General features: G+C 39.9%; 1 protein-coding gene across 1 annotated transcript; it reads left to right on the plus strand.

Annotated features, from left to right (window-relative positions):
• Positions 1 to 15,559: 15,559 nt before the first annotated feature.
• MACIR (macrophage immunometabolism regulator) lies at positions 15,560 to 18,406 on the plus strand. Its single transcript, XM_086479771.1, has 2 exons — positions 15,560 to 15,585; positions 16,045 to 18,406. Exon 2 carries the CDS (start codon positions 16,066 to 16,068, stop codon positions 16,687 to 16,689), a length of 624 nt encoding a protein of 207 aa, XP_086335897.1. The 5' UTR covers positions 15,560 to 15,585; positions 16,045 to 16,065; the 3' UTR covers positions 16,690 to 18,406.
• Positions 18,407 to 23,731: the final 5,325 nt, after the last annotated feature.

Here is a 23,731-nt window from a genome sequence, read left to right on the forward strand (position 1 = left end):
GTAACATTTAATACAGAACCAATGAATGCTCTTCTATTTCCTATTAGTAATCTGGCAATAAGGCAGAAGATGGACTGTACTGAGCTGATCTGAACCTAATTTTAGTCCAATTTCTTTATGCAATTGGACCCTCTTTCACATGAAGTTTTTTGAACTGTACATCCTACTCCAAACAGATTTGACAGTGGTCAAAGAATAAGTTCACAGGAAAAAAAGTGATTGAATATGACTGTAACTCCTGAAATACTACCACCCTGAAACACAGTATATGTAACATTTAGTATTTCCTTCAAAAATGGAGCATCATTACCAAACAGACCAAAACACAAAAATGTAAAAACTCCTAAAATTATTTTAAAATATTGTTTTATCTGGTTTATGTTCCTTTATTATAATAAAGACATAATTTTTGAGTTCTCTGTATAATTATACTACCAGGTAAAATTTGGTAAGAGAAAGCAGATGTGCTTTCAAAGCTCAATTTTGTCGGAATCCATATAAACAAAGCTAGGGAAAAAATAATGTTCATAGACTGATGAATAGTATCAGAACCAGCAGAGTTCAAAGGAAGATGGCAGAAGAAGTGTTACAAAGACTTTAATAGCTATTTCAATGCGATAGACTATTCAAGTGGCAGAATGTGGGGATTTAACGCTGTTTTCTGTCATCTAACACAGATAGAAGCATAATGTTCCTTTGTTTTTCCTGTATTTTATCAGTTTACAGAAATTATATTGTTGATATACCCATAAGTAACTTGCTAAAGAAAAAATTTCGAAAGCTTTTCTGGTTGAACTGGTGGAAGAAAAGAAGCATACTTTCTAGTATTTGGTTATGTTTCCTTTATTTTTCTTTTTAAACAATGGTTTTAATTTTGCTTGGTTTTGTGAAGAGGACAAATTTCATTGAGGATTTTCGGGTCTCCCTCACTTAGCCCTTAACCATCTTCTGCTCTGAAATATAAAAACTGGTATAATAACAAAGCAGTTCAGAGTGTATTACTGTGGAAAACAGATGCCAAATAAAAAAACTAAACTAAACTAAATGTCTTATCTTTAAATAAAGCAATAAAACCCAGCATACTCTAGACCACATACTGTATTATCTCCATCAGCTTTCTAACTATTCATTTTAAAGTGTAGCAGACCTGTGCTCTAATCAAATACAGTTCCATTAAGAGTAACAAAGACTTGGTATTCCAGCTCTGAAGTTCCCTGCAAAATAGCTAGCTGGAGGTCTGTCTCAGTCCTCAAAGGATGTGCAGTTCTGCATCTGATCACTCTTTCTCCTTTCAGTGAAAAAGCTGAAGTGTGATGTGAGAGTCCTGCAAAACATCTGTACTTTGGAGACAAATTCTACTTGCAGTTCACAACGTAGAAAAATCTTGGGAGAGATCTGAGTGTGTGAGTGGCATCAAATGTGGTCCCTTGAGGAGGAGGATGCACTAAATACAGAGAACATCCGTATCATAAAAGAAATACAAACCAGCGTGGAAAAGATCTTACTTAGAAGAAGCTTAAAGTTTTTGCTTTGATACAAAACCTGTTCCAACATGTACGTGCTTACAAAAAAAAAAAAAAAAAAAAAAAAAGGTTAAAAAAAGGTTTGCCACCACACCACATAATATATGCAAAAATAGACTTCTAGTCCAGACTTCTAAGAAGCAAGTGATCTGCTACTAAGGGAAGAAACAGCTTTCTGAAATTACACTGAAAATGACTAAAAATATTTTTTTTGTCTTCCTCCAAGCTATACTGAGATCAATGTATATTGTTCTATTCTAAAGTTGCTGGAAAAGGGGAACTTTTATGTAGAAATTTTGATGTCTAGTGGTATTATTTCCTCTCAGAAAGAGTTAGCCTAATTTGGTGATAAGTGATCTCATCTAAACAGGATTATGTGGTTGACAGGTTCTAGTGAGACATTTTTGGGGTTTAATCCAAGTGATAAATGAGAAGTGCAGGGAAAGAAATTCTCATATTTTACATGGGTATCTCAAGAGTAGCCTGAAAGTGAGGCATATTAGGCTATTTTTGCATGGATGCATCTTTTATCCAATGTGTTTTTGAGAAATCCACTTGCTGTGCAACATTTTTGATCTATAGAATTTGATGTCCAATTAGAATGGAAATACCATCAAAGCTAGTTTTTGATTCACTACACTTACATTCTATGCAGTAAAAGGGACAAAAATCACCAGCAAGGGAAAACAAGGTAATTGGGTGATGTGCGTTTTGTACTAGATCAAGAGTTCTCTTGGTATAATTGCAATATCTTTGCTTCCAACAAAGACTATTTGTTCTGTGTGCACATAAATCACAAAATCTCCTGTTCTAGTGTGTCTCTTCAGAAGAGGGAGTAACTGCTCCTTTCATGAGATTATTATTATTTATTGTTTGCTAATATAGATACTAAAACTCTTGTGAATCTTTTAAAATCTGAGTATCAGTCCATTTGGACTTCCTGTCTTATTTGGCTTCAGATTCTTGATAACTGTTTAATTCCTCTTTTGGGTGAGGGCTGCAAATATATTTAGACTTCATATCTAAAGCATTCATAAATTATTTTAAAAGACTACTCTGGGAAATAGTTTGAACTATTTATGAATCTTATCTTAAAGTCTATAGTAATTTTTAAAGAACACTTGTACAGTAAATACAGAGTTACAAACTACTGAGGTCTATAAAGGAGAAAAACCAAAAGAATTCAAAAGATTGAAATAGAATGGAAAAAAAAAAAAAAAAAGAAAAAGCTTGAGATTCCTGCCTTTTCTAGGTTGAATATTTGTTATAAACAAGTAAATGATGACTCAAACTGTGTACTATTCTGGGCCCTACAATTTAAGGAGGATGTTAAGGTATTTGAATGAGTCCAGAGGAGAGCAACCTAGCTGGTGGCAGGGCTGGAAAGCACGTCCTGTGAGGAGCAGCTGAGGACTCTGGGCTTGTCTAGTTTGGTGAAAAGGAGGCTGAGGAGTGACCTCATTGCTTTGTACAGCTTCCTGAGGAGGGGAAGCAGAGAGGGAGGTGCTGAGCTCTTGTCCCTGGGATCCAGTGACAGGATGCATGGGAACAGTTTAAAGCTGTGCCAGGGGAGGTTCAGACTTGATGTTAGGAGGAATTGCTTTACCAAGAGGGTGGTCAGACACTGGAAGAGGCTTCTTAGAGAAAAGGTTGATGCCCCAAGCCTGTCAGTGTTTAAGAGGCATTTGGACAATGCCCTTAACACATTTTCACTTTTGGTGAGCCCTGAATTGGTTGTTGTAGGTCTTTCCAACAGAACTATTCTATTCTATTCTATTCTATTCTATTCTATTCTATTCTATTCTATTCTATTCTATTCTATTCTATTCTATTCTATTCTATTCTATTCTATTCTATTCTATCCAAGCCATTATTAATTCCCATGCATTATAACCTCAACATATGCTATGCATTCAATCCACAAACAAAAAGGTTAAACAAGGATCATAGGAATACAGACTAATTCAGGCTTGAAAGGGCCTCAGGAGGTCTTTAGTCCAACCTCTTGCTCAAATCAGGTCATCTGTGAGATCAGACCAGGCCACTTAGGACTTCATCCAGTTCGGGCCTGAGAATCAAGAAGGATGGAGACTGCACCACCTCTGTGAGCAACCTCGTCCAACCACGAACATGTCTTCATCACTTCTCTTGCTTATTTAATAGATTTACATTTTGATTGATAAACTTTCTTAGGTTCAATTAACAGACTGAAAGCAATGTTACCAAGTACTTTCTGTTACCTTCTCCTGTACATGTGCATAATAAATGTGTCATTTGTCTAAAACTGGTCCAAAACATCACTTCCTTTTCCCAGTAACTTTTAAAGCTTACAGTGTAGAACAGAGTGCATCTTTTCATGGTGTTCTATTTATTGCTTCAATGTGGTCTGAATCGGAGTTGGTACTAACTGAACATCTGCAAATCACACAAAGCTCTAAAACCACCACCCTTTTCACATTCTTTCCTGTGCTTACTGACTCCACCTGGACACAAATTCAGCTTGCTGAAATACTTGCTTTAATTCCTATTCAGTAGGAAACAGTTTACTTATGCAAAAAGTTAATTTGGCCCAAAACGTAAATCAAGCGATACTTTTTGCACTCACTAAAATAATTTTTTTAACTTGCTATATATAAAAAAAAGGTGTGTTTTTATCAAATGGTGTACTTAAGACATTTTGTTTAGGTTTTAAATAAATTTTCAGTATAGTTTCTTTTAACTTGGCCAAGTAGCCTTTTAAGATATGTTAAAATTACTAAGCTTTTGGGTTTGAATGGCAAAAGTTGCTAAGTTGTATGGCAATACATAATATTTCTTTTTTAATAATTTTTTATAATATTCCATTTTTAGTTATTTTTTTCAATGTGATAGTTATGCTACTACTTCAGCCATACTGTGATCAGAAATTGGTGTCATGTGTCCCCCACCGCAAATAACTTGTATTTTTTCCTGAATGTGGTTATGGATTTCCAGGAAAATTCAGATCTTTAGAATAATGACTACAATCCTTAATAAGGGAAAAGAAACTGAGTATTTAATAAAAAATGTTTGTCTCATCAGGCTTTGGAATTAAATCCATATGCACAAAACCAAAGAATTAAACACACTGAGTAAATATTCTTTCAATTGTGCAGCTTTCAGACCTTGTGTATTGATAACTTCATTAATGCTCAAATCACCACAGTAGTTTCCAATGTCCAAGCCTGGAATATACAAAAGCAAGGAAAAAAAGCTCTCTGAGGATAACAAATCACAAAGACCTTACAGAGAAGAAAAGAAATGGAGCCCTTTTTCTTTCATATTACATTCACTTTTTAAAATTGAGTTATAGTGTCATTCTAATTGACTGTCATTGATGCAAGAACCTACTGATGAGCATAGCCATCATAAGATGTAGGTACTTCATGTTGTATCTTGGATGACTTCAAGAGCACTGCAAAAACTAGTGAAACATACTAGTCAGTCTTCGGAAAATCTTAGTGTCATTGGTTGTTGCATGGAAAATACAGAACGTTGAAAATTATAGTGTTTTAGGAAGATCTAGGTTTATTTTCAAATATTTGGTATGAAGTTCGGACGTTGTATTTGGGAGAAGTTTTCAGGATCTGCCTTTCTTTTGGTACCTAGAAATTTAAAAGACAATTTTGCACCACATTAAATCTGTCAGTGCAATAAATGTTATCAAATATTTCAGTTTATTAAAAGTTAAAATATCTGATTTCGGAGGGGGAAACCGCTAATCTGTAAAGCGTGTTTTATTTTAAACAGTTACTTAGCTAGAACATGTTATGATCACCCCCAGGCATCTGTTATCTCCTTAAGTCATCCACCACTGTTACCCACCCCCCTCCTCAACCTTGGAAGTCCGCCTCGGAGACTGACTGGCAAATCAGTTGACAGCAAGGGGGGAAGTTGTGCGGGGGAACTTTGTCAGGGAATGAACTTTATCTGTTGTTCATTCTAACCGAGAATTTCCAAGAAATACAAATTCCAGGTGCATCTGGGTGCACGATGAGTGGCTAGTCTGGCTAGTCTGAGCGCATAGCTAATGCCACCCTCCTCTGCAATTCAAGACCAGATGACCTGCAGCCTTCTTGACCACTGGGACCAGGGAGGCCAGAGCACGGCCTTTGTACAGAGGATGTGTATGCATTCCCAAGGAGGGTAATAAACTTTAGCTACGTATATAAGAATGTGTCTTTTAGGAACAAAAGCTGGCTTGACTCCATCCCGGGGGCATTAGAAATACCAGCTCTGTGGTTCAGTTCATAACAAAATATTGGGGGGGGGACGGGGGACCATGATGTTACACTTTCTCTTTCCTGTCCCTTTTATATTTACTTACAGGAGGGAAGCTATACAAGGGTTTGCAAGGTTTGGTGCACTAATAGTGTCTTTGCTCAATTTCTGACTAGCAAAATAAAGTAGTGGAATGATCTGACTGGTTGTTAGCAAAACTATTACTAAAGGTTTCTATTTAGTCAGTGTACAAACTTTGTAGACTTGGAAATACCACAGAAATTACAGATGGAGATGGGCAGTATTTCAGCAAAGAGCAAGTCACCAAGAGATGATTACTTGATCCCTTCTTATAGTTGTGTACAAGGTGAAAACGTATGTTAGACTAAAGTTTATTAAGCCAGAGATTATCAGAATAGGCGGAATGGGTGGAAGACAAGGTTTGTGTCAACAAGCCTCACTGTCTACCACTCCAGTTGCCTCTGCAGGGGCATCCAGAAAGACATTTCAGCTCTCACGGCCCAGACGACTTGGTGTCTCCTGCCTCCTCCAGTGCAGCCCTGGCCCCCAACCACAGGAAGCCGCAGAGATGCGTGGACCCAGCAGGTCCCTACCCTGCTCCAGGGTGCCGTGGGCCAGCCCAGGGCTGCCCTTCCAGGTGCTGCTCACCTCGGGGCCCAGCGTGGCCTATCTCGCCCCAGCCGTTAGCGGAGCCGCAGCCTCCTCCTCAGACACCAGAACGCGAGGCGTGCTTTTACAGAGAGAAGATGGTGAGGCGAGATGGGGCCCCGGCGCTAGCCGGGGCGGGGCGGGGCGGGGCCGGGCCGGGCCGGGCCGGGCCGGGTCCGCCCCGCCGCGGGGTAGGGGGAGCCCAATGCTGCCGTTGGCACCTGGCGCCCCGCACAGCGGCGAAGCCGGAGTGCGCGGCGCCGCCTGCCGCCGCCGCGCCCCGCCCTCATCCCCAGCGCGCGGGGCGGGCCTGGCCGGGCCGGGTTGAGTGCAGGGCAGCGCGCCGCACTCGGCGCCTCGCTGCTCCTTCGGCGCCGCGCCCCGCCGCGCCCCGCCGCCCTGGGCCGCAGGTAGGAGGCGGAGATGGCGCCGCCCCGACGACTGCGCGGAGCGGCGCCTCGGCCTCCGCGGCCTCGGGCCCTGCCCGCGCCTCACGGAGCGGGTACCGGAGTGGGGTCGGCGGGTGGGCCCAGGGAGGGCCTGTAGGGCGAGGGATGCTGGGCCGGCCCTGGCGGTCCGGCGGGAGGGGTGCCGTGTGATGGAGTCGAGCGGCATGGTGGGGCGGCTGGCATTGTTGGGAGGCGGCGGGCACGGGCCGCAGCGAGTCCCGCCCGGGAGCCGCAGTGATGCGGGCCGCACTCCCGGGGACGGGGCGGGAGTCAGGGGGGGCCGCTCGGCGCGGCGCGGCCCGGCCCTCCCGCGGGAGACGTCGGCGTCTTTGACCTCCCCCGCCCCAGCGGTGCTCGGCGTCGCCGTGGGGCCGTTCCTGGCTTGGGAGCCGCGTGGTGGTCGGACCTCGGGGCCGCAGGCGGGTTCGCGTAAGAATGGCTTTCCGTCCGCAGCGTCCTGGCGCCTGTCACCCGCCAGCCTCTTTCGTGAGCCGAGCGGCGGGCCCCGCGCTCCCCGCAGGCCCGTGTACCCTGCGCTCCCAGGCCACGCCTGCTTCGTTTTCCCCAGCAGCAGCTGATGAATACAGTGAAAGTAAGCAGGCGGTGAGGAAGCCCGCAGAGCGTTCATCGAGCAGTCTGCGCAGGTCTAGGAGGAAACCAGGGTGTTGGTCCCGGTACTCGCGTGCGGAAGGAAGCCTGGGGGATTGCCATGTAGGGCCTGAAGCCTGCAGTGAGGTTGCTCAAGTGCGCTTTTTGTGCCTGCCGCTAGTAATAGTGTAACGGCGGAAAAGCCGTGTCCACCTGTTAGCACGTGCATCTGTTGGTAACCATTTATAGCTCTCTGCAGTTGCAACCTACAACCACCAGCAGTCCCCATACCATTCTTAATACTCTGGGACAAGTACTAAGCCTGATTGCGCTCTTACTATTGAGTCTGATAGTAACAACGTGCACTAGTGACCAGCTTTCTATGGGTAGCTATAATTCTCTGTCATAGATCTTGCTTAGTCAATGGAGGGTCAAAGCTCTGTTTAAATGTTGATTGTACCGTTCGTATTGCTCATTGACAGCGTTTGTGCGGTCTAACATGCTTTAAAGTGTTACTTTACAGAGTATGAACCTTGCTGGTCTGCTTTTGTTTATTGGCAGATGTGTTTTGCCAATTCTGTCTCTACGTATTTAGATACTGGGGAAGCACCTCTGAACAGTTGAGGTGTTGTTTTGGTGGTCTGCAGATATGTAGGAGAATAGTCTCAGGTCTTAATTTCTTTATATGTAAGTTATTTATATGCTGTTCTACATAAGAGTATTAGCTGGTGTAATTGTGGGTGTGTATGTACCTATTATATAGAAAATAGCAAATTATTTGCATTAGTAGATATTTTCTGTGAACATACCTTTGCTCATTAGTGTGTTATCTGGCATGGAACAGTACATCACTGTCAGTACATACGGTATATACATGCTTGCATAGCTCCATGTGGAAATGAATTGATGGCAGAAACCTGCAGTTACGCAGATCTTGGTGGAAGTGAGGGACAGGGTCTGTGATGGGGAGAAGGACTTGCCGCTAGTACCTGTAGTTGACCGACTTCTGACACTGCTTGTCCTGAATACAGTGAGAGTCCTTAGAGCATTTCCAGGAGGGGCGTAGTGAGGACTGTGGAACTGATGCTTTGTTTTGCCATGGGGAGTAGAAGTGTGCAGCACTGATTTTCCTGCCTGCTTTTTCCCAGTCCATCTCCCTTACTGAAATCTTCTCCTCCCACCACTCTGCTGCTGATGGTGTATTTTGAAGCATATTCTGTCTTCCGTGGTGTGCTTGCTTTATTTTTTCATTATTTTTTTCCCTTGAGAAGAGTGCTTGTTAGAATAATGAAGATGGAGGAGGGTGGCTCTCACAGTGAGTTTGAAATGGCAGGGAGTGAGGCAGTGAGAGTGCAATCACTGAAATCAAGTTATTGCCCAACAGTACGGACATTGTACCATAGCTTTCCTTATAATCCCTTCTTTGACCAGCCTTATGCTGCTGTCTTGGCCACCAGGCATGCGTAATCATATGCAAATGCAGCATGTTATGGTTAAGTCAGATCAACTGACTATTTCGGGACAAAATCTTCTGTTTGCACTAGTTGTAAGTTTAGTAGAAATTTACTGTACCTGCATGTGCTGTTGGGCTTTTATTAATTTTTATTCCGTATTTGCATTGCACTTAAGCACTTGTTTTTAAGTAGCATTTAAGTATGGGAGGGAGCATTTGAGAAGGAGGCAAAGAACAAAACTTTAAAGCCATTATATGCATAACTAGTAAGCCTCAGGAAGTGACCTTTAGCAATGTAGATGGTATAAGTGAATGAGACACCTTTCCAACAAATACCTAAATATCTGCTGCAGTTTGCATCAAGACAAAGAACTAGTCATTTAAAGTGCTTCAGCTAAAAAAAGAAAACCAAAAAAAAGTAAACTGCATTCATTAAATGTATTTTTCTTTCTTTACTTTGAGTAGGTCTTATTTTTAACTAGTATCTTTCTTTGAATAGCTATTCCTAGTCGGAGCCTGAATATAATATTTTTATTGTTTAGGTTGATTATTTCAAAATAATATCTGCAGAGCTGTATTTTCATACATGGCAGTATAGGATATAGCCAAACATGCATTTCTTGTCTGACCTAAAAACAATGGAGACCCTTATTCCCTTTAGCATTTTGGGTTTTGAAGACAAAAATCAGTATTTATTGAGTGAAATCTGTAATACCTTAAAAACTACTTTTTTCCCGCTATCTATCTTTATTTTTTTAAAAGGCAATTTAATTGTTGTTGGCAAGTCAGGTTGTGGTGTAGGTTTTTTTTGTTGTTTTTTTTTTTTTTTCTGGACTAACAGGAAACTGGAGAGGAGGGAACTTTGAAAATTTAACTTAGATTTTGGTTGGTAAGAAGACAAAAATCAAAAATACAGAGAAGTAAAATGCAATTATAAAGAAAAAATTATCTTAATTTACTAACTAGCGGAAGAATAAAAATGATTTATTTTACAGTATGCATCAGCTTCTTTACATGTGTCTCGCTGTTTCGTCTTTTGATGAGTAACAGTAGTAAACAGCTATCTTTATGCTGGCCAGGAGCAACAACTTACTGATGGAGTGGGGGAGAGGTGTTCATCAGCGATTCCATCCAGCAAGAAAGTCTCATGTTTCAGAAAAGTTACCCTCTGTTAAACACTTCAATCTAATATTGCTTGGCAAAGAAGGTGTTAGAAGTTAAATGGCCTTCTTGTCCAGATTTTCTTTTACTTTCCCTGATTCCTGAGTCTGCTCATACAAAATTCATTAGTCTGGACCAACTCTTGAAATTCCATTTGTCTCTTTTCTGTGTAAATTGTACAATCTGTCATGCTGATCTGGTCTGAGCTAGTTGCTGGAGTTGCCAGTTATAGTTCATCAGTAATTCATTTGTGATTCTCTTTGTTTTTAAATGCTAGTTTCCTGGACCAAAATTGGTTTCTGTTTAAAGCTGTATTAATAACAAGAATTAACAAACTGGTTAAATAGTTCTTAGAAATTTATTTAATCTTCTTTTGCAAAACATTTAATAATTCCTTGTTCTGTATAAACCATGTATATATTGTCCAGTATACTGGATTGCTGAAGGGCTTAATACTTCACCTGTTGACAAGACCCTAAACATGCACACACAGACACACACACACACAGAAGAATGTTGTCTCGCGTGGTGCAACAATTTCATATTACCTTCACTCTGTTTTTCTTTAGCTTAGATAGTTTGGAATTTCTCCTCAGGAACAACAAGAGTTGGAAGAATGTGTATAGTTTATTGATACCTTTCATGAGCTTGTTCTGTGTGTGTGTGTGTTGTTTTTTTTTTTAACCCCCCTCTCCTGTCTCGACAACTGTGGTATCAGTCAGTAAAACAAAATGCGACTGTTATAGGGGACCTTCAAGAGCATGGTGAAGCAACATTAGTCTGTCCCTTCAGCTGAAGGTAAAGAGCATGGCTAAAAACAACCATCTGGCTCTGGCAGTACGTGCAGCAGTATCACCAGCTTGTACTGGAAGAACCTACAAGCTGTATACATCTCAAAGTCTATGGCCTGCCTGCCCCAGCTCTAGAAAAAGAAATGTGGCAGCTTTTGGATACTCTTACATAGTTGAATTTTAGCTTGATTTTTCCCTTAAGTTGCAGATTTGAAATAATTATTTCCAGAAAACTTTGCTTCACAAGTACATAATTCCATCAGCATATTTCAGTAACAGTAACAAGATGGGATTTCCAAGAGCACATTCTATATGTACGTGAATTTTTCTTTTCAGAGTGCCAAGGGAAAGATGTAGACCTTTTTGTTCCCCTTCACAGAGACAGTTGAAATAACTAAAAATGTGTGCTGGCTTCACATGTGCTTCACATATGCTGGGTAACGTTACTTACTGCTGATGTTTGATAGACAAACATTGTGTCTCCTAAGTGCATTGTATATATTAACTAATGGCAGTGCAGAGAAGGAAGTGTCAAAACTGGCTTGATATCTCCATTGAGTATGTTTGACTCTTACAGAGTTGGTATTGCTGAGTCTGTTGCCATCTTTCCATTCTGCCATCTGCTTATTGCAATTATGAGCATTTTATCAATGAGACAGATCTTTGTGGTTCCTAACAAATGGTTTTGTCTGCAGGCTTGGCATCTAGAAAAAAAAGAATCTGTTCTTAAAAAAAGAAATAAAATCAGTAGTTGGATGGACAGAAATTCCATAGTCCTCCTAAAGAAAATGCATCTTCACAAATCTGATTGAGAAGATAAGTAACAACGGAAATAACAATTTACAGAGAACCAGTTCCTTTGCTCGGAGCAACTTAATTGTGGTGGTTTCAACATAATGCAGACTTTCTACAAAACGTAGAGAGTGTCAAGGGAAACCCCTCTTCATCTTTCTTTGTCTTCTTTAAATATTGAGTTATTAAAGTTGATAGTTTTTGAGGCACATTTCTCTACTCAGAAAGACAGTAAGTAATACATTTAACAGAAAAAATAAATGGTCAGGAAAAAAACAAGCAAGCAAAAGATACCATTGGGTGCAGTAAGAACGCATGGCGAGAGGTCATTCCAACAAATGATTTATAAATCCAGTGCATATATTAGCATGGTGTGATGTTAGACGTGTGTGTAATACATGTCTGTTTTTCATTTGTCTCAAGCTAATCTTTGAGTGGTATCTCACACATTTGTGAAAGATTCAATAATTGAAAAGCCTTTGTATTCGCAAAATGTGGAGGTTTTGATGTTTTTACCCTCGAAGAACTATCCCAAGCATATTGATGTATTCTTTGAGGTAATACAGTGATGTATAGTATTTAACCTAGTATTTCTGTTCCTTATTCCTCTTTTCTGTGTTTTAGACAATTTTCTCAATATTTAGCTGGATTGGGTGAGATTGATTTGTATGCAGAGCCTGCTTTGTAATACAAAGAGAATCGATAAAATCTTGTAAAATCTTAATGAAGTGAATTGTATTCTGGAAGCACTTCTGGTGTGTATTGGTCAAGTGAATCCTCTTGGTAACTTATTTTCAGTTATTTTCTATAGTTCTGAAATATGTGAAACAGCAGCAAAGGAAAGGATATGCTATGTTGTTCCTTTTCTTGTTTTGATTCTATAGTAAATCTTTAATTATAAATTGTCTTAATTGGCATTAGTACTTCAGCCTGAAACTCCGTTGTCAGTCTCTTTGAGGACTGAGAAGACAAGGCAGCTGTGATCTGAAGAAATAATCTTTTTAAACTGAAGTACTGGGTGGGGGTTTTTTCAGTATAATAATTGATGCTGAGGATTACTGATGAGCTTACACCACTAGGCAGCAATAAACATAATAGTCATCCAATGCCTTATATCCATGGAAATGCAGTCTAAAAGTTTTAAATATATATTTGTAGGTAATGATATTTATGCTTACTGTGGATCTCCCAAATTATTTTCTTTCGTAGAAGTCCTCTAAATGATGTTTCTCTGTCTTTTTTTTACCAGATAAGGAGACAAAGCATGTTGAAACCATATGGCAGCTTCAGTAACTGATATTAAAAGTCTCGGGAAAGAACACCTGAACACATACATGCTGAGTTTCGGACCTGTGCCTGTGGAGCTGGCCAGTCATTCCTCTTACCAGCTAGCAGTGCTCTTCTCTTGAGCTTCTGATATTTATGGCACCAGCTTCTGAAGCTTATTGCTGTTGTCTGTTGGATTTCTTGTTTTTAGGGCTGGTCTTTGCACTGGAGCAGAAAAATGGAAGTTATGCAGTTTCAGGCTGAAGTACTAAGCTGGAGCTTCCTGACTTGAAGGCTTATCTGCTCTGATTTTCCTTTGTACTATTTTTGGCCAGTGAGGGGTAATTGTTCAGCAGTGAACTCCTGCCTCTTTCCCTCGTGCTTGTAGTTACTCTTCAAAATTGATTGCTTTTTGTTACCAGGGAACACACCAATGTTTCAAACGGAAGTAAATTAATTTTAAAAGCTGTGTTCAGAGAAGAGCCTTTCTGTTACTCTCAAATTCTCAAGGCTTTAACTCCAAAACAATGCGTGAAGACATCTCTTCCTCCCTTACCTTACACAGGGCATGTATTGCTGTGGCAAGTGATTGTTGTTTCTTGTTTGTTGTGGTTTTTTGTTGTTGCTGTTCATATGTGACTAATATGATTAATTTTCTATCCTTGCTGTATGAGTATTTTATTTAAACTTTTTCTAGCACTTACTTGTACTTTTCCTAGCATCTTTTCAGCTTTTTAACAGAATGGGTTGAGTCTGAAATCTTGAAGATTACTGGAAAGATTTTTGAACTGCAGGGTAAAAATTTGAAATTAAAAGAACAGGAACAGTTAAACGTTTGATTTCTTGGCTAAAACCACAGGGTAGCCAAAAGTTTTAATGCAAAATTTTCTGTGCTATGCCTCCAGTAGCCATGGTTCCTGATGGTGCAGGATCTATAATTTCTAGTTAAGGAATTGTCGTTAATATCTTTAACTCAGTGACTGAAACCTCACCTTATTTGTTGTCTCACTGCTAGATATCGTGCTAAAGTAGGAAACAACAACTGCTTCTGCTATTTTGAAAGTTTTAATTGATTCCATAACTGTATTTCAAAGTCAATTAAATATAACGGGCAACATTATTGAGTTTTATGTGGATGATTTTTTCAGTGAAAAATTTTGGTGTTTGGTTTGCTTCAGTATTTTAATTCTTTATTTAGATTTTGCTGTGTTCCCTGTATTGTTAAATTCAAAATGCTTAAAAGCTGCCTGGATGAAGTGTATCTGTGTATCTGTAAAAGTGATGCTACACAAAACTGGTAATGAAGTATCCTGAGTAGACCATGATTGTGAGAACCAAAAAAGGACATTTAAGACTAAAGGAACATTAGTAATATCTTTCATAAAAGTTTGTCAATGACAATTAATACCCTCTTCAGCAAAACTATGGGGATTTTATTTATTCCTAGTTTATTAGCATAGGGAGCAGTAGGCTGTTTTGCGACTAAGCTGGGAAGCAGAGATGGTAATATTACTTAAACTGCTACTTCCCAGTCTCTGAACAGAAACAAGGTAGGCTTAAATTTTGCATGAGGAATTTTGCTAGATTATTTTCTTTTGCAAGTGAGATTTGCACACGGCTTTTCCTCTTATTTTAAGAAGAGTATATAAAGATTGATCTTGATGGGATTTTTAGGGATGTCTAATTGCAGAAGTTTGAATGAAGTATACCCTTGTTTGTTGCATCTTTGCTACTTGACCTGTGACCTCCTAAGCCTCAGAATGGCAGCAAGTAGTAGCTTTAAAAGTTTCCAAACTGGTAATAGCATGTTTCAAGTCAGTCTCATTTGTGAAACATCACTGAGCTTTTGAATGTGGTTTGCAGTCACTGGTAATGAAATTCAGAGTTGTGTTTCTGCTTGCCACTTGCATAGTAACTTTCTTTTCTTCTTTGAGTCTCATTGCCTTTTAAATATTACAAAGCTGTGCTTGTGAACTGTATTGGCTAGAGAGCCACTAGCTACTGTTGAGAGCAAAAGAGCAAAGATGAGGCTGACAATGAAGGAAGCATGGATTTGGAAACAAATGTGGCTTTTCTATTTTGTGAAGTAGCTTTGCCACTGAGATGGTGTAGATGATGCTGAAAACAAAGAAATGAAAAGAATTAAGCCTTCTCTGTGTTCTGGCATCCGCTGGTGTATACTTGCTGTGCTGTTGACCTTACTTTCCGTGTTAGAGATGGTAATGGCTTGTGGCAGACAGTTGTATCTGTAAGGGCACCAAACAATTTGTTTAGAATACTTGTGAGGGAAGAAGGGTCACGGCAAAATAGTCTGGTTCCTAAAGAAACAGAAAAACAAATAAATACCATAGAATTTGGAATATTGGTTATTCTTAAGATTTTAATAAACATCTTATGCTATATTCATTAAATGCTCATATACTGTTTCCTTTGTTAGAAATCCATTTGAATAGTTTGAGTTTGGTTGATTGTGAATAAGACAATAGTTGTTTTTTTTTTGAGGGAGAGGATTGCTGATGACCTATAAAGCCAGCTGTTGAACAGCCAGGATCCCATTCTTTGAATCTAAAGCAAACTGTCTTCACATCTGGAAGAGGGAGGCATTGCAGTACCCTTAGTAGATCAGGTCTGGTCCATGGTCGTTCCTGACTGAGGTAGTAGCATTTTTTTAAAAGGTGTGTTTACTGAGATTATTGTCAATAGGAAAAATACCCAGCTGAATATGGGAGAAATTGCTGTGAGTGTGCTAATGGATGTAGATGGCTGCAGAGGTGAGGGGCTATAAGAAATCAGATGGACTAAAAGGATTAAAAGTGGACTGGAAAGATGCTTCTTTTTTGTGTACAATACTACTCAAGAATGTTTTTAATGTTTAAGAATATTGGGAGTATATTTATGATATCTTTTATTTAAAAAACACTCAAAATAATTTTAAAAGGCAGATGTTGGCGATAGTTTTGTTATGAGGCACCCTGCAGAGCTAAGACAAGGCTGAATAGAGAAGTGCTGGTCCTGACTTCTGGATGATACAAAATCTCGTTTCTGTGATCCTCTCTCAACTCCTGGTGTTGCATAAAGGCTCTATTCCTGATCAAGCTCTGTTTTATTTTTAGGAGTATAACGTTGTGTTTAAAATGGAAGTTGACATAAATGGAGACTCCAGAACTACCCTATCCACCCTCCCTGTGCCTCTTGCAGAGGTGAGTCCTGCAGGCAGGATGGAAGCAGAGAAGCCGCGCTGTTCCAGTACACCCTGCTCACCAATGCGACGGATGGTTACAGGATATCAGATCCTTCACATGGATTCTAACTATCTGGTTGGCTTCACGACTGGAGAGGAGCTGCTAAAATTAGCCCAGAAGTGTACAGGAAGTGAAGAGAATAAAGGGGAATCTGGGCCAAACTTGCGCTCCAAACAACTTGATTCAGGACTTACACGTTCCTCCCATTTGTATAAAACTAGGAGTAGGTACTATCAGCCATATGAGATCCCAGCAGTAAATGGAAGGAGGAGGAGACGGATGCCCAGCTCAGGGGATAAATGCACTAAGACTTTACCATATGAACCTTACAAGGCACTTCATGGTCCCCTGCCTCTTTGCCTTTTGAAAGGTAAAAGGGCTCATTCGAAATCCCTGGACTACCTCAATTTAGACAAAATGAGCATCAAGGAACCTGCTGACACAGAAGTGCTACAATACCAGCTACAACACCTTACCCTTAGAGGGGACCATATGTTTGCAAGAAATAACACATGAGCTGTCATCTCGAATTTAGAACCAATTTCTGATTATTTCTCTGTTGATGCAAAAACCCACTGTTGTACTGTGTACATGACTGTCCACATCTAGGTGGTTGTATCAGCTAAATGTTATCAGAAAATAATTTATTTGAATAGAATCTTCACGATGCAATGTGTTACAAATACTTGGAGGGAGAAATCTTTCCTGAACAAGCAGCTTCTGATGCAAATTTGACTGCAACTGGTGGATATTTCTTTGGACACCTTTTAACAAAAAAAAAAAAAAAGCTTTTTATTTTTGAGTTTGAGATTATTTTTTTTTTGTACAGATAGATCTACTATTTACAGTAATTTAACACTGAAAAATTGGTAATGTCTGCTTGGTTGTTGCTAATTTTGTCTTGATGTTAGAAATTGCTCTTGGATGAGTACTCAAGTTTAGGAGGTTTTTCTGTTTTACTTTTTGTTCCTGTATTCTGTTTTTCCATCATGGAGAGAAAAGTGAGCTTGGCTAAATTGGATCACTTGCTAATTAAACAATCCAGTTCAAACATTTTCAAACTGCACTTGCACTGGTGGTGAGGGTGAGATTCACTCACAAAACAAACCTTTGCTACTTGAACCCTATTAAATTAATTTTTAGTTTCTGCATGGAAGTAATTGCTTTGCCTCCTCTGTTCTGTAAAACTTGTTCAGGGTAAGTATTAGGGTTATTAAAACCAAATCTTTTTGGGAGTGAAGATCTTTGTTTTTGTTAGTGGGATTTATTTTTTTACATTGTCTTGACACACAGAGATTCACTGCAGAATGCAGTAAATACACTGGGACGTCTGCATTGGTATGTCAAGAATGTTTTTGATTTTAATTCATGATTTTGGTATCGTATATAGTAACGGACAGTGTCAAATAACTTCAGTATTGCTTTGGAAATTCGCTTGATCTTAAGCACTGAACACTTGAGATCCGGAAGGCTGATTTTTGTTTTTTGATGGAGTGCAAGTGAAGTATTTCTGTATCAGCATTGAAGAGATGATCCTGGATTATTCAACAGTTGATTGAATACACTAGCTTACTTTTGTTACTTAAGAATTTTTTTATCTGAACATGACATCAAATGCAGTTTTGACAGCTGTATTCCTAGATGTATTTAAAACATTTGAGTAACTTATTTTTAAAAATGAAAAGTAGTTTTCAGACTTTTTTTAGGTGCAGTCTTATACTGAAGCAGTATGCAACTTGATTTTGGCTGATGACCTCTGCAGAAGAAATTAAAAGTAAGATCACATTGTTTTGAAACGTAAATTATTTGATCAGTTGTTTCTGGTAGAATTAAGATATGTTTTTATTTGTTTATCATACAGAATGAATAGAAAGCACTAGTTAGTGCATGCGCTGTGGAAAATGAAGAGTTCTCATTCTGTCACTGCGAAGTTGTAAATGAAGGCAGCCCAGTAGTCTACATTTTGCTGGTTTGGTTATATTTTTAATTTTTTGTTAGAATCTTTGCAACAAACTGATGTTTTTTTAAAAAAGTTGACTACACCTGTGTAAATTTATTGTGTTGAACAATGATCTTGAAAGTAAAATCTTCCTATATAGTCTTTAGTTTGAAAAACAGAATATAGTCAGATGCCAAAGAGATGGGAGTTTTGTTTAAGGAATAAACACCACCGTTTATTGAAATACCCTGTGAAACTGTATTTCTGGCTGAAAAATAAAAAGGGTGGTATGTACACCTATTGTTGTGGAGTCTTCTGCTGTGTAGGAGAAAGAGGACATGTAAAAATACAACTTCAGACCAGGGATCATTTAAAAACGACTTTAAAGCAGGGATCTTATACTTGTGTGAAATAGATGCTTAGGTTTGTTACTTTGTTTCAGGAAGTGGGCCATACAATTATTAATACTTCCTGTGTATTTTTAATGTCATCCTGTGCTGTAATTCTGTAGCTACACTAGAGAGGTTGATGGCTATCTAACAAAGTTCAAACTCTAAAATTGTGTTAGTACTTTATCTGTTTGTTGATTTGCTCACAAAGGTGCTTTGCACAATGTAATGCTCTTTGCTTAACTCATACACACTTGCAGCTTCCATAGCATATCCCCGTTGAAGGACCCAATGTTTTGCAAGTTTGGTTTGTAGCATTCCTTATCAGAACTCATATCTGTTGTCATTGGTATTAAAAAAAAAAAAAACATAAAATGTGATTGAAGCAGCTGGGAAGCTGCTAAGAGCCCTTTGTATGGTCCTGATCCAATTTCGGTGAAACAGTAACTAGACATGTTTTAAGACTAGATTTAAGAACTAACTATTAAGGCAATGTGGCTCTATCAGAAAGGTTGGTGGATCATTGAAGAACTGCTTGGGACTGCCAAGATTAGAGAAGAAATGGGCAAAAGGTAATTCTGGCAATGGGAGATCGCAACCACTGACTCATTCACCACCTACCCAAATTATACCACCTACTCAAAAAGGACAATGGAAGAAGAAGACAGAGCTTGTGCACTAATTTGCATCAGAAGTGAAGAAGAAGAACCAATCATCAAAGGGAATAGTGATGAATATGTGTTAGTTAAGTGTATAGTTGTGGGAAACTGAGGCCAGGTGTGCTGTCTTGGGACAGGCACCCATTGATGCTCATCAATGAAATAAAATACCTCAACTCTGTGTATATTGGCGTTTTGCACACCAGGTATTGGACCCTGCTTGTGGGACAACATATCCATGAGGAGTTCCTGTTTCCACCTTTAATTTAAGGAAAATCTCAGCCAAATTAAAGTTTTTTTTACATCCTCCTTAATTACTCTTAGCTTTAGTAGTTTGGTGATAGAGAATGACATCAAGTCAAACCTACAGAGGAACTATTTAGGCCACATTAGAAGGGCTGAGGAAAGAAGACTGTCAGTCTGGGGGTGGAAAATCCACAATCAACTGACTTGCACTGAAAACAAAAGGGAAGGTAAGGATATTAACTGAGCAGCTTCCATCTCTTTTTAGGAGACAGTTGTCTAAACTTGCATATGTTTGATCTCTTACCTGTCAAAGATTTGGTCTGGAGTAAAAAGGGGGAGGACAAAGAAGGAGAGCTTTTCCCAGTGCTTTTATTTCTGTGAAGAGGGGGAGGGCAGAAAGAATTCATCATATGTTTGGGGAAAGCATGGAGAAATAAATAGAAAAACCTCAGAGGGGCAGTGCTGCAAGAGTAGGAAAAGTGAAATAGTGTATGGTTCCAGTGTCAAAACAAGCAAAGACGTGGAAGGAGATTGTGTGCTGGTCTCAAGTTTCTCTAGAAACCAATTGTATTTCTGGATGATTAAGGACAGTGATGGGACATTTTAGCAAAATGCTGTGATTGGAGCTGGGCTGCAGTGAAGGTAGAAGGGTGGAGCTTGAGTGTCTGTGTGTACGTTCTCATACTCCAAAGCTTAGATGAAATTTGGAAGAGAGTTCCAAGGGAATAAGATAATAGTCTTTATTCAAGTATGGTCTGAATTAAAATCCTGTGATGTTTCTGTGATATTCTGCAGCTCTACACGGTAACAATAGGTAGATTGTGCGATTTCATAGTTCTTTGTCAAAGCAAAGTCCAAGAAGCTGCCTGAGCAAGAAGAAAACTTTTGTCTGTTATGTTCCTTTATTATTTTCAGTCAGGAAAAAAAAAAAAAAAGAAAAAGCTTTTAGCTTCTTTGTGTATTCTGGTATAAATACCAGCTATCATGTGTGGTAGGACTGTTGTCCCATTTCATTTTGCCATTTTGATAGACTCTTGCCTGCTGAAGCTCCTGATGGCCTGCTCTTTCTGTGAGGGTGAAGGAGATACAACTGCTAAAATATGCCAAGACTTTGAGAACAGCACTAGCAGCTTGAACCCTATGAAAAATGCAGCAAGACATGATTCTCTGTAGTGCTTTACATTAAACTATTTTTCAGAAACGCAAAAAAATATTGAAGAAAAGTGTTAGGTATTGAGGTTAGAAGTCTTTCAAGAGAGAAATATTGCAGTGCAGAGTTTCATGTATGAACTATAGTCTGCAAATCAATAAAACTACAGAGGGAGAGAGAATGTTCTAGTGCACTGGAACAGCAGGTGTCAGAGCACCAACATTTTAAGCTAGATGAGTGAGAGAGTGGGGAGAAGACCATTAAATCTAAAATTCATCTTTTTTCTGCCTTAGCTCAATGATTTAATGTTTTTTATTTTAATTGGGGCAAACATCTTCCAATTTTTATGAAGGAAAATTGAAATATATCCAGAATAGCTACATCTGCAAGCAACTGATTGTATGCAGAGCTTCTACCTATCCATCTATAGTCTTTTCTATACAATTTAATTCTCTTTTAATTTTTATCAGAATTTCAAGGTTCAGCTGATACTATTTCAGCATTAGTTTTGGTAAAGAGGTGATTTGAAACAAACAGTATTGGAGGAAGAGATGCTGATGGGGGAATCAGTTAAAATGGTAGGAAACTTTCATGTTAATGATAGCAGTCCTATTTAATAACTTCAAAGTAGAAAGTTTTGCAAAAGCAAAAAAAAAATCCGCTCTATTACCCCATTCTCATAGAATCATTTAGGTTCGAAAAGACCTTTAAGATCATTGAGTCCAACCATTAACCTAACACTGCCAAGTCCACCACTAAACCATGTCCATAAGCACCACATCTACATGTCTTTTTAATACGTCCAGGGATGGTGTCACAAGCACTTCTCTGGGCAGCCTGTTCCAATGCTTGATAACCTTTTCCATTGAGAAATTTTTCCTAATGTCCAATCTAAACCTCCCTTGGTGCAAACAGGCCATTTCCTCTCATCCTTTCACTTGTTACTTCGGAAAAGAGACCAACACCTACCTCACTACAACGTCCTTTGAGGTAACTGTAGAGAGTGATGAGGTCTCCTTTTCTCCAGACTAAACAGCTCCAGTTCCCTCAGTCGCTCCTCCAAAGACCTGTCCTCCAGACCCTTCACCAGTTTTGTTGCCCTTCTACGGACACACTCCAGCAACTCAATCTCCTTGTAGTGAGAGGCCCAAAACTGAACACCGTATTTGAGGTGCAGCCTCACCAGTGCCAACTACAGGGGCATGATGACTTCCCAAGTCCTGCTGGCCATGCTATTTCTGATACAAGCCAGGATGCTGTTGGCTGCCTTGGCCACCTGGGCACACTGCTGGCTCATGTTCAGCCGGCTGTCAACCAGCACCCCCAGGTCCTTTTCTGCTGTGCAGCTTTCCAGCCACTCATCCCCAAGCCTGTAGTGCTGCATGAGATTGTGGTGACCCAAGTGCAGGACCTGGCACTTGGCCTTGTTAAACCTCATACAAATGGCCTTGGCCCATCAATCCGGCCTGTCCAGGTCCCTCTGCAGAGCCTTCCTACCCTCGAGCAGATTAACACTTCCGATCAACTTGGTGTTGTCTGCAAACTTACTGAGGGAGCACTCGATGCCCTCATCCAGACCATTGATACTAAACAGAACTGTCCCCAACACTAAGCCCCAGGGAACACCACTTTGTGACTGGCCGCCAACTGGATTGACCTCCATTTACCACCACTCTTTGGTACTGGCCATCTAATCGGTTTTTAACCCAGTGAAGAGGATGCCTATCCAAGCCATGAGCAGCCAGTTTCTCCAGGAGAATGCTGTGGGAAATGATGTCAAAGGCTTTACCAAAGTCTAAATAGACAGCATCCACAGCCTTTCCTCATTTGCTAAGTGGGTCAGTCACTTTGTCACAGAAAATCAGATTAGTCAAGCAGGACCTGTCTTTCATAAACCCATGCTGACTGGGCCTGATTGTCTGGTTGTCCTGTACATGCCATGTGTTGGCACTCAAGATAAATTGCTCCATAACCTTTACTGGCACTGAGGTCAGACTGACAGGCTTGTATTCCCCCAGATCATCCTTCTGGCCCTTCTTGTAGATGGGCATCACATTTGCTAACCTCCAGTCAACTGGGACCTCCCTGGTTAACCAGGACTGCTGATAAATGATGGAAAGTGGCTTGATGAGCACTTCTGCCAGCTTGCTCAGTACCCTTGGGTGGATCCCATCTGGCTCCATAGGCTGTGTGTAGCAGGTCACTTAACCATTTCCTCTTGGTTTGTGGGGGCTTCATTCTGCTCCCTGTTCCTGTCTTCCATCTCAGGGGCTGATTACACCAAGAACAACTCATCATACTGTTAAAGATTGAGGCAAAGAAGGCATTAAGTACCTCAGCCTTTTCCTCAGCCTCTGTCACTATGTTTACCCCTGCACCCAATAAAGGATGGAAGTTCTTCTTAGCCCTCCTTTTGTTGTTAATGTATTTATGGAAACATTTTTTATTGAATTTTACAGCAGTAGCCAGATTAAGTTCTAGTTGGGCTTTGGCCCTTCTAATTTTCTCCCTGCACAACCTCACGACATCCTTGCAGTCCTCCTGAGTGGCCTGCACCTTCTTCCAAAGGTCATAAGCTCTCTTTTTTTTCCCCCCCTGAGTTCCAGCCAAAGCTCTCTGTTCGGCCAGGCTGGTCTTCTTTCCCAGCAGCTTATCTTTTTGTCACATAGGGATAGTCTGCTTCTGCACCTTCAAGATTTCCTTCTTAAAGAATGAAATAATCAACTAGATCAATTTCCGCATGCTTGCATCTCAAGGTAGTCTGATGGTACCTAGGGTGTTTCAGCAGCCTTAAGTGTGAACTGAAAATGGCCCTCTTTAAAACATCTTCAAAGTCTAAATGGCCATCTGTGAAAGGAAGGGAGCATTAGAAGTGTGGAATTTTTCATGGTAAATACGGGATTTGTAACAACTACTCAGAGGTATGAATTTTAGGATGCTTTATCTTGGAAAGTAACTTTGCAGAATGAATATTTAAAATTGTAATGGGATGAAAAAAAAAAAAGCCAAAGTCCTGAATTTATTCTTTCTTAAACTGATTTTACAAATTTAACCAAATCCTTCTTTTTCAGTCTGAGCTTCCAGAGAAGGCCCAAGTCTTGTAGGGAGTAGTGTAAATGGTCAAGTAAACAGCTGTTCCCACTGAGATTGCTTATGCCCTTGAATGCTAATATTG

This window comes from Leptosomus discolor, chromosome Z, assembly GCF_034619465.1.
Source record: "Leptosomus discolor isolate bLepDis1 chromosome Z, bLepDis1.hap2, whole genome shotgun sequence".
Lineage (NCBI taxonomy): Eukaryota > Metazoa > Chordata > Aves > Leptosomiformes > Leptosomidae > Leptosomus > Leptosomus discolor.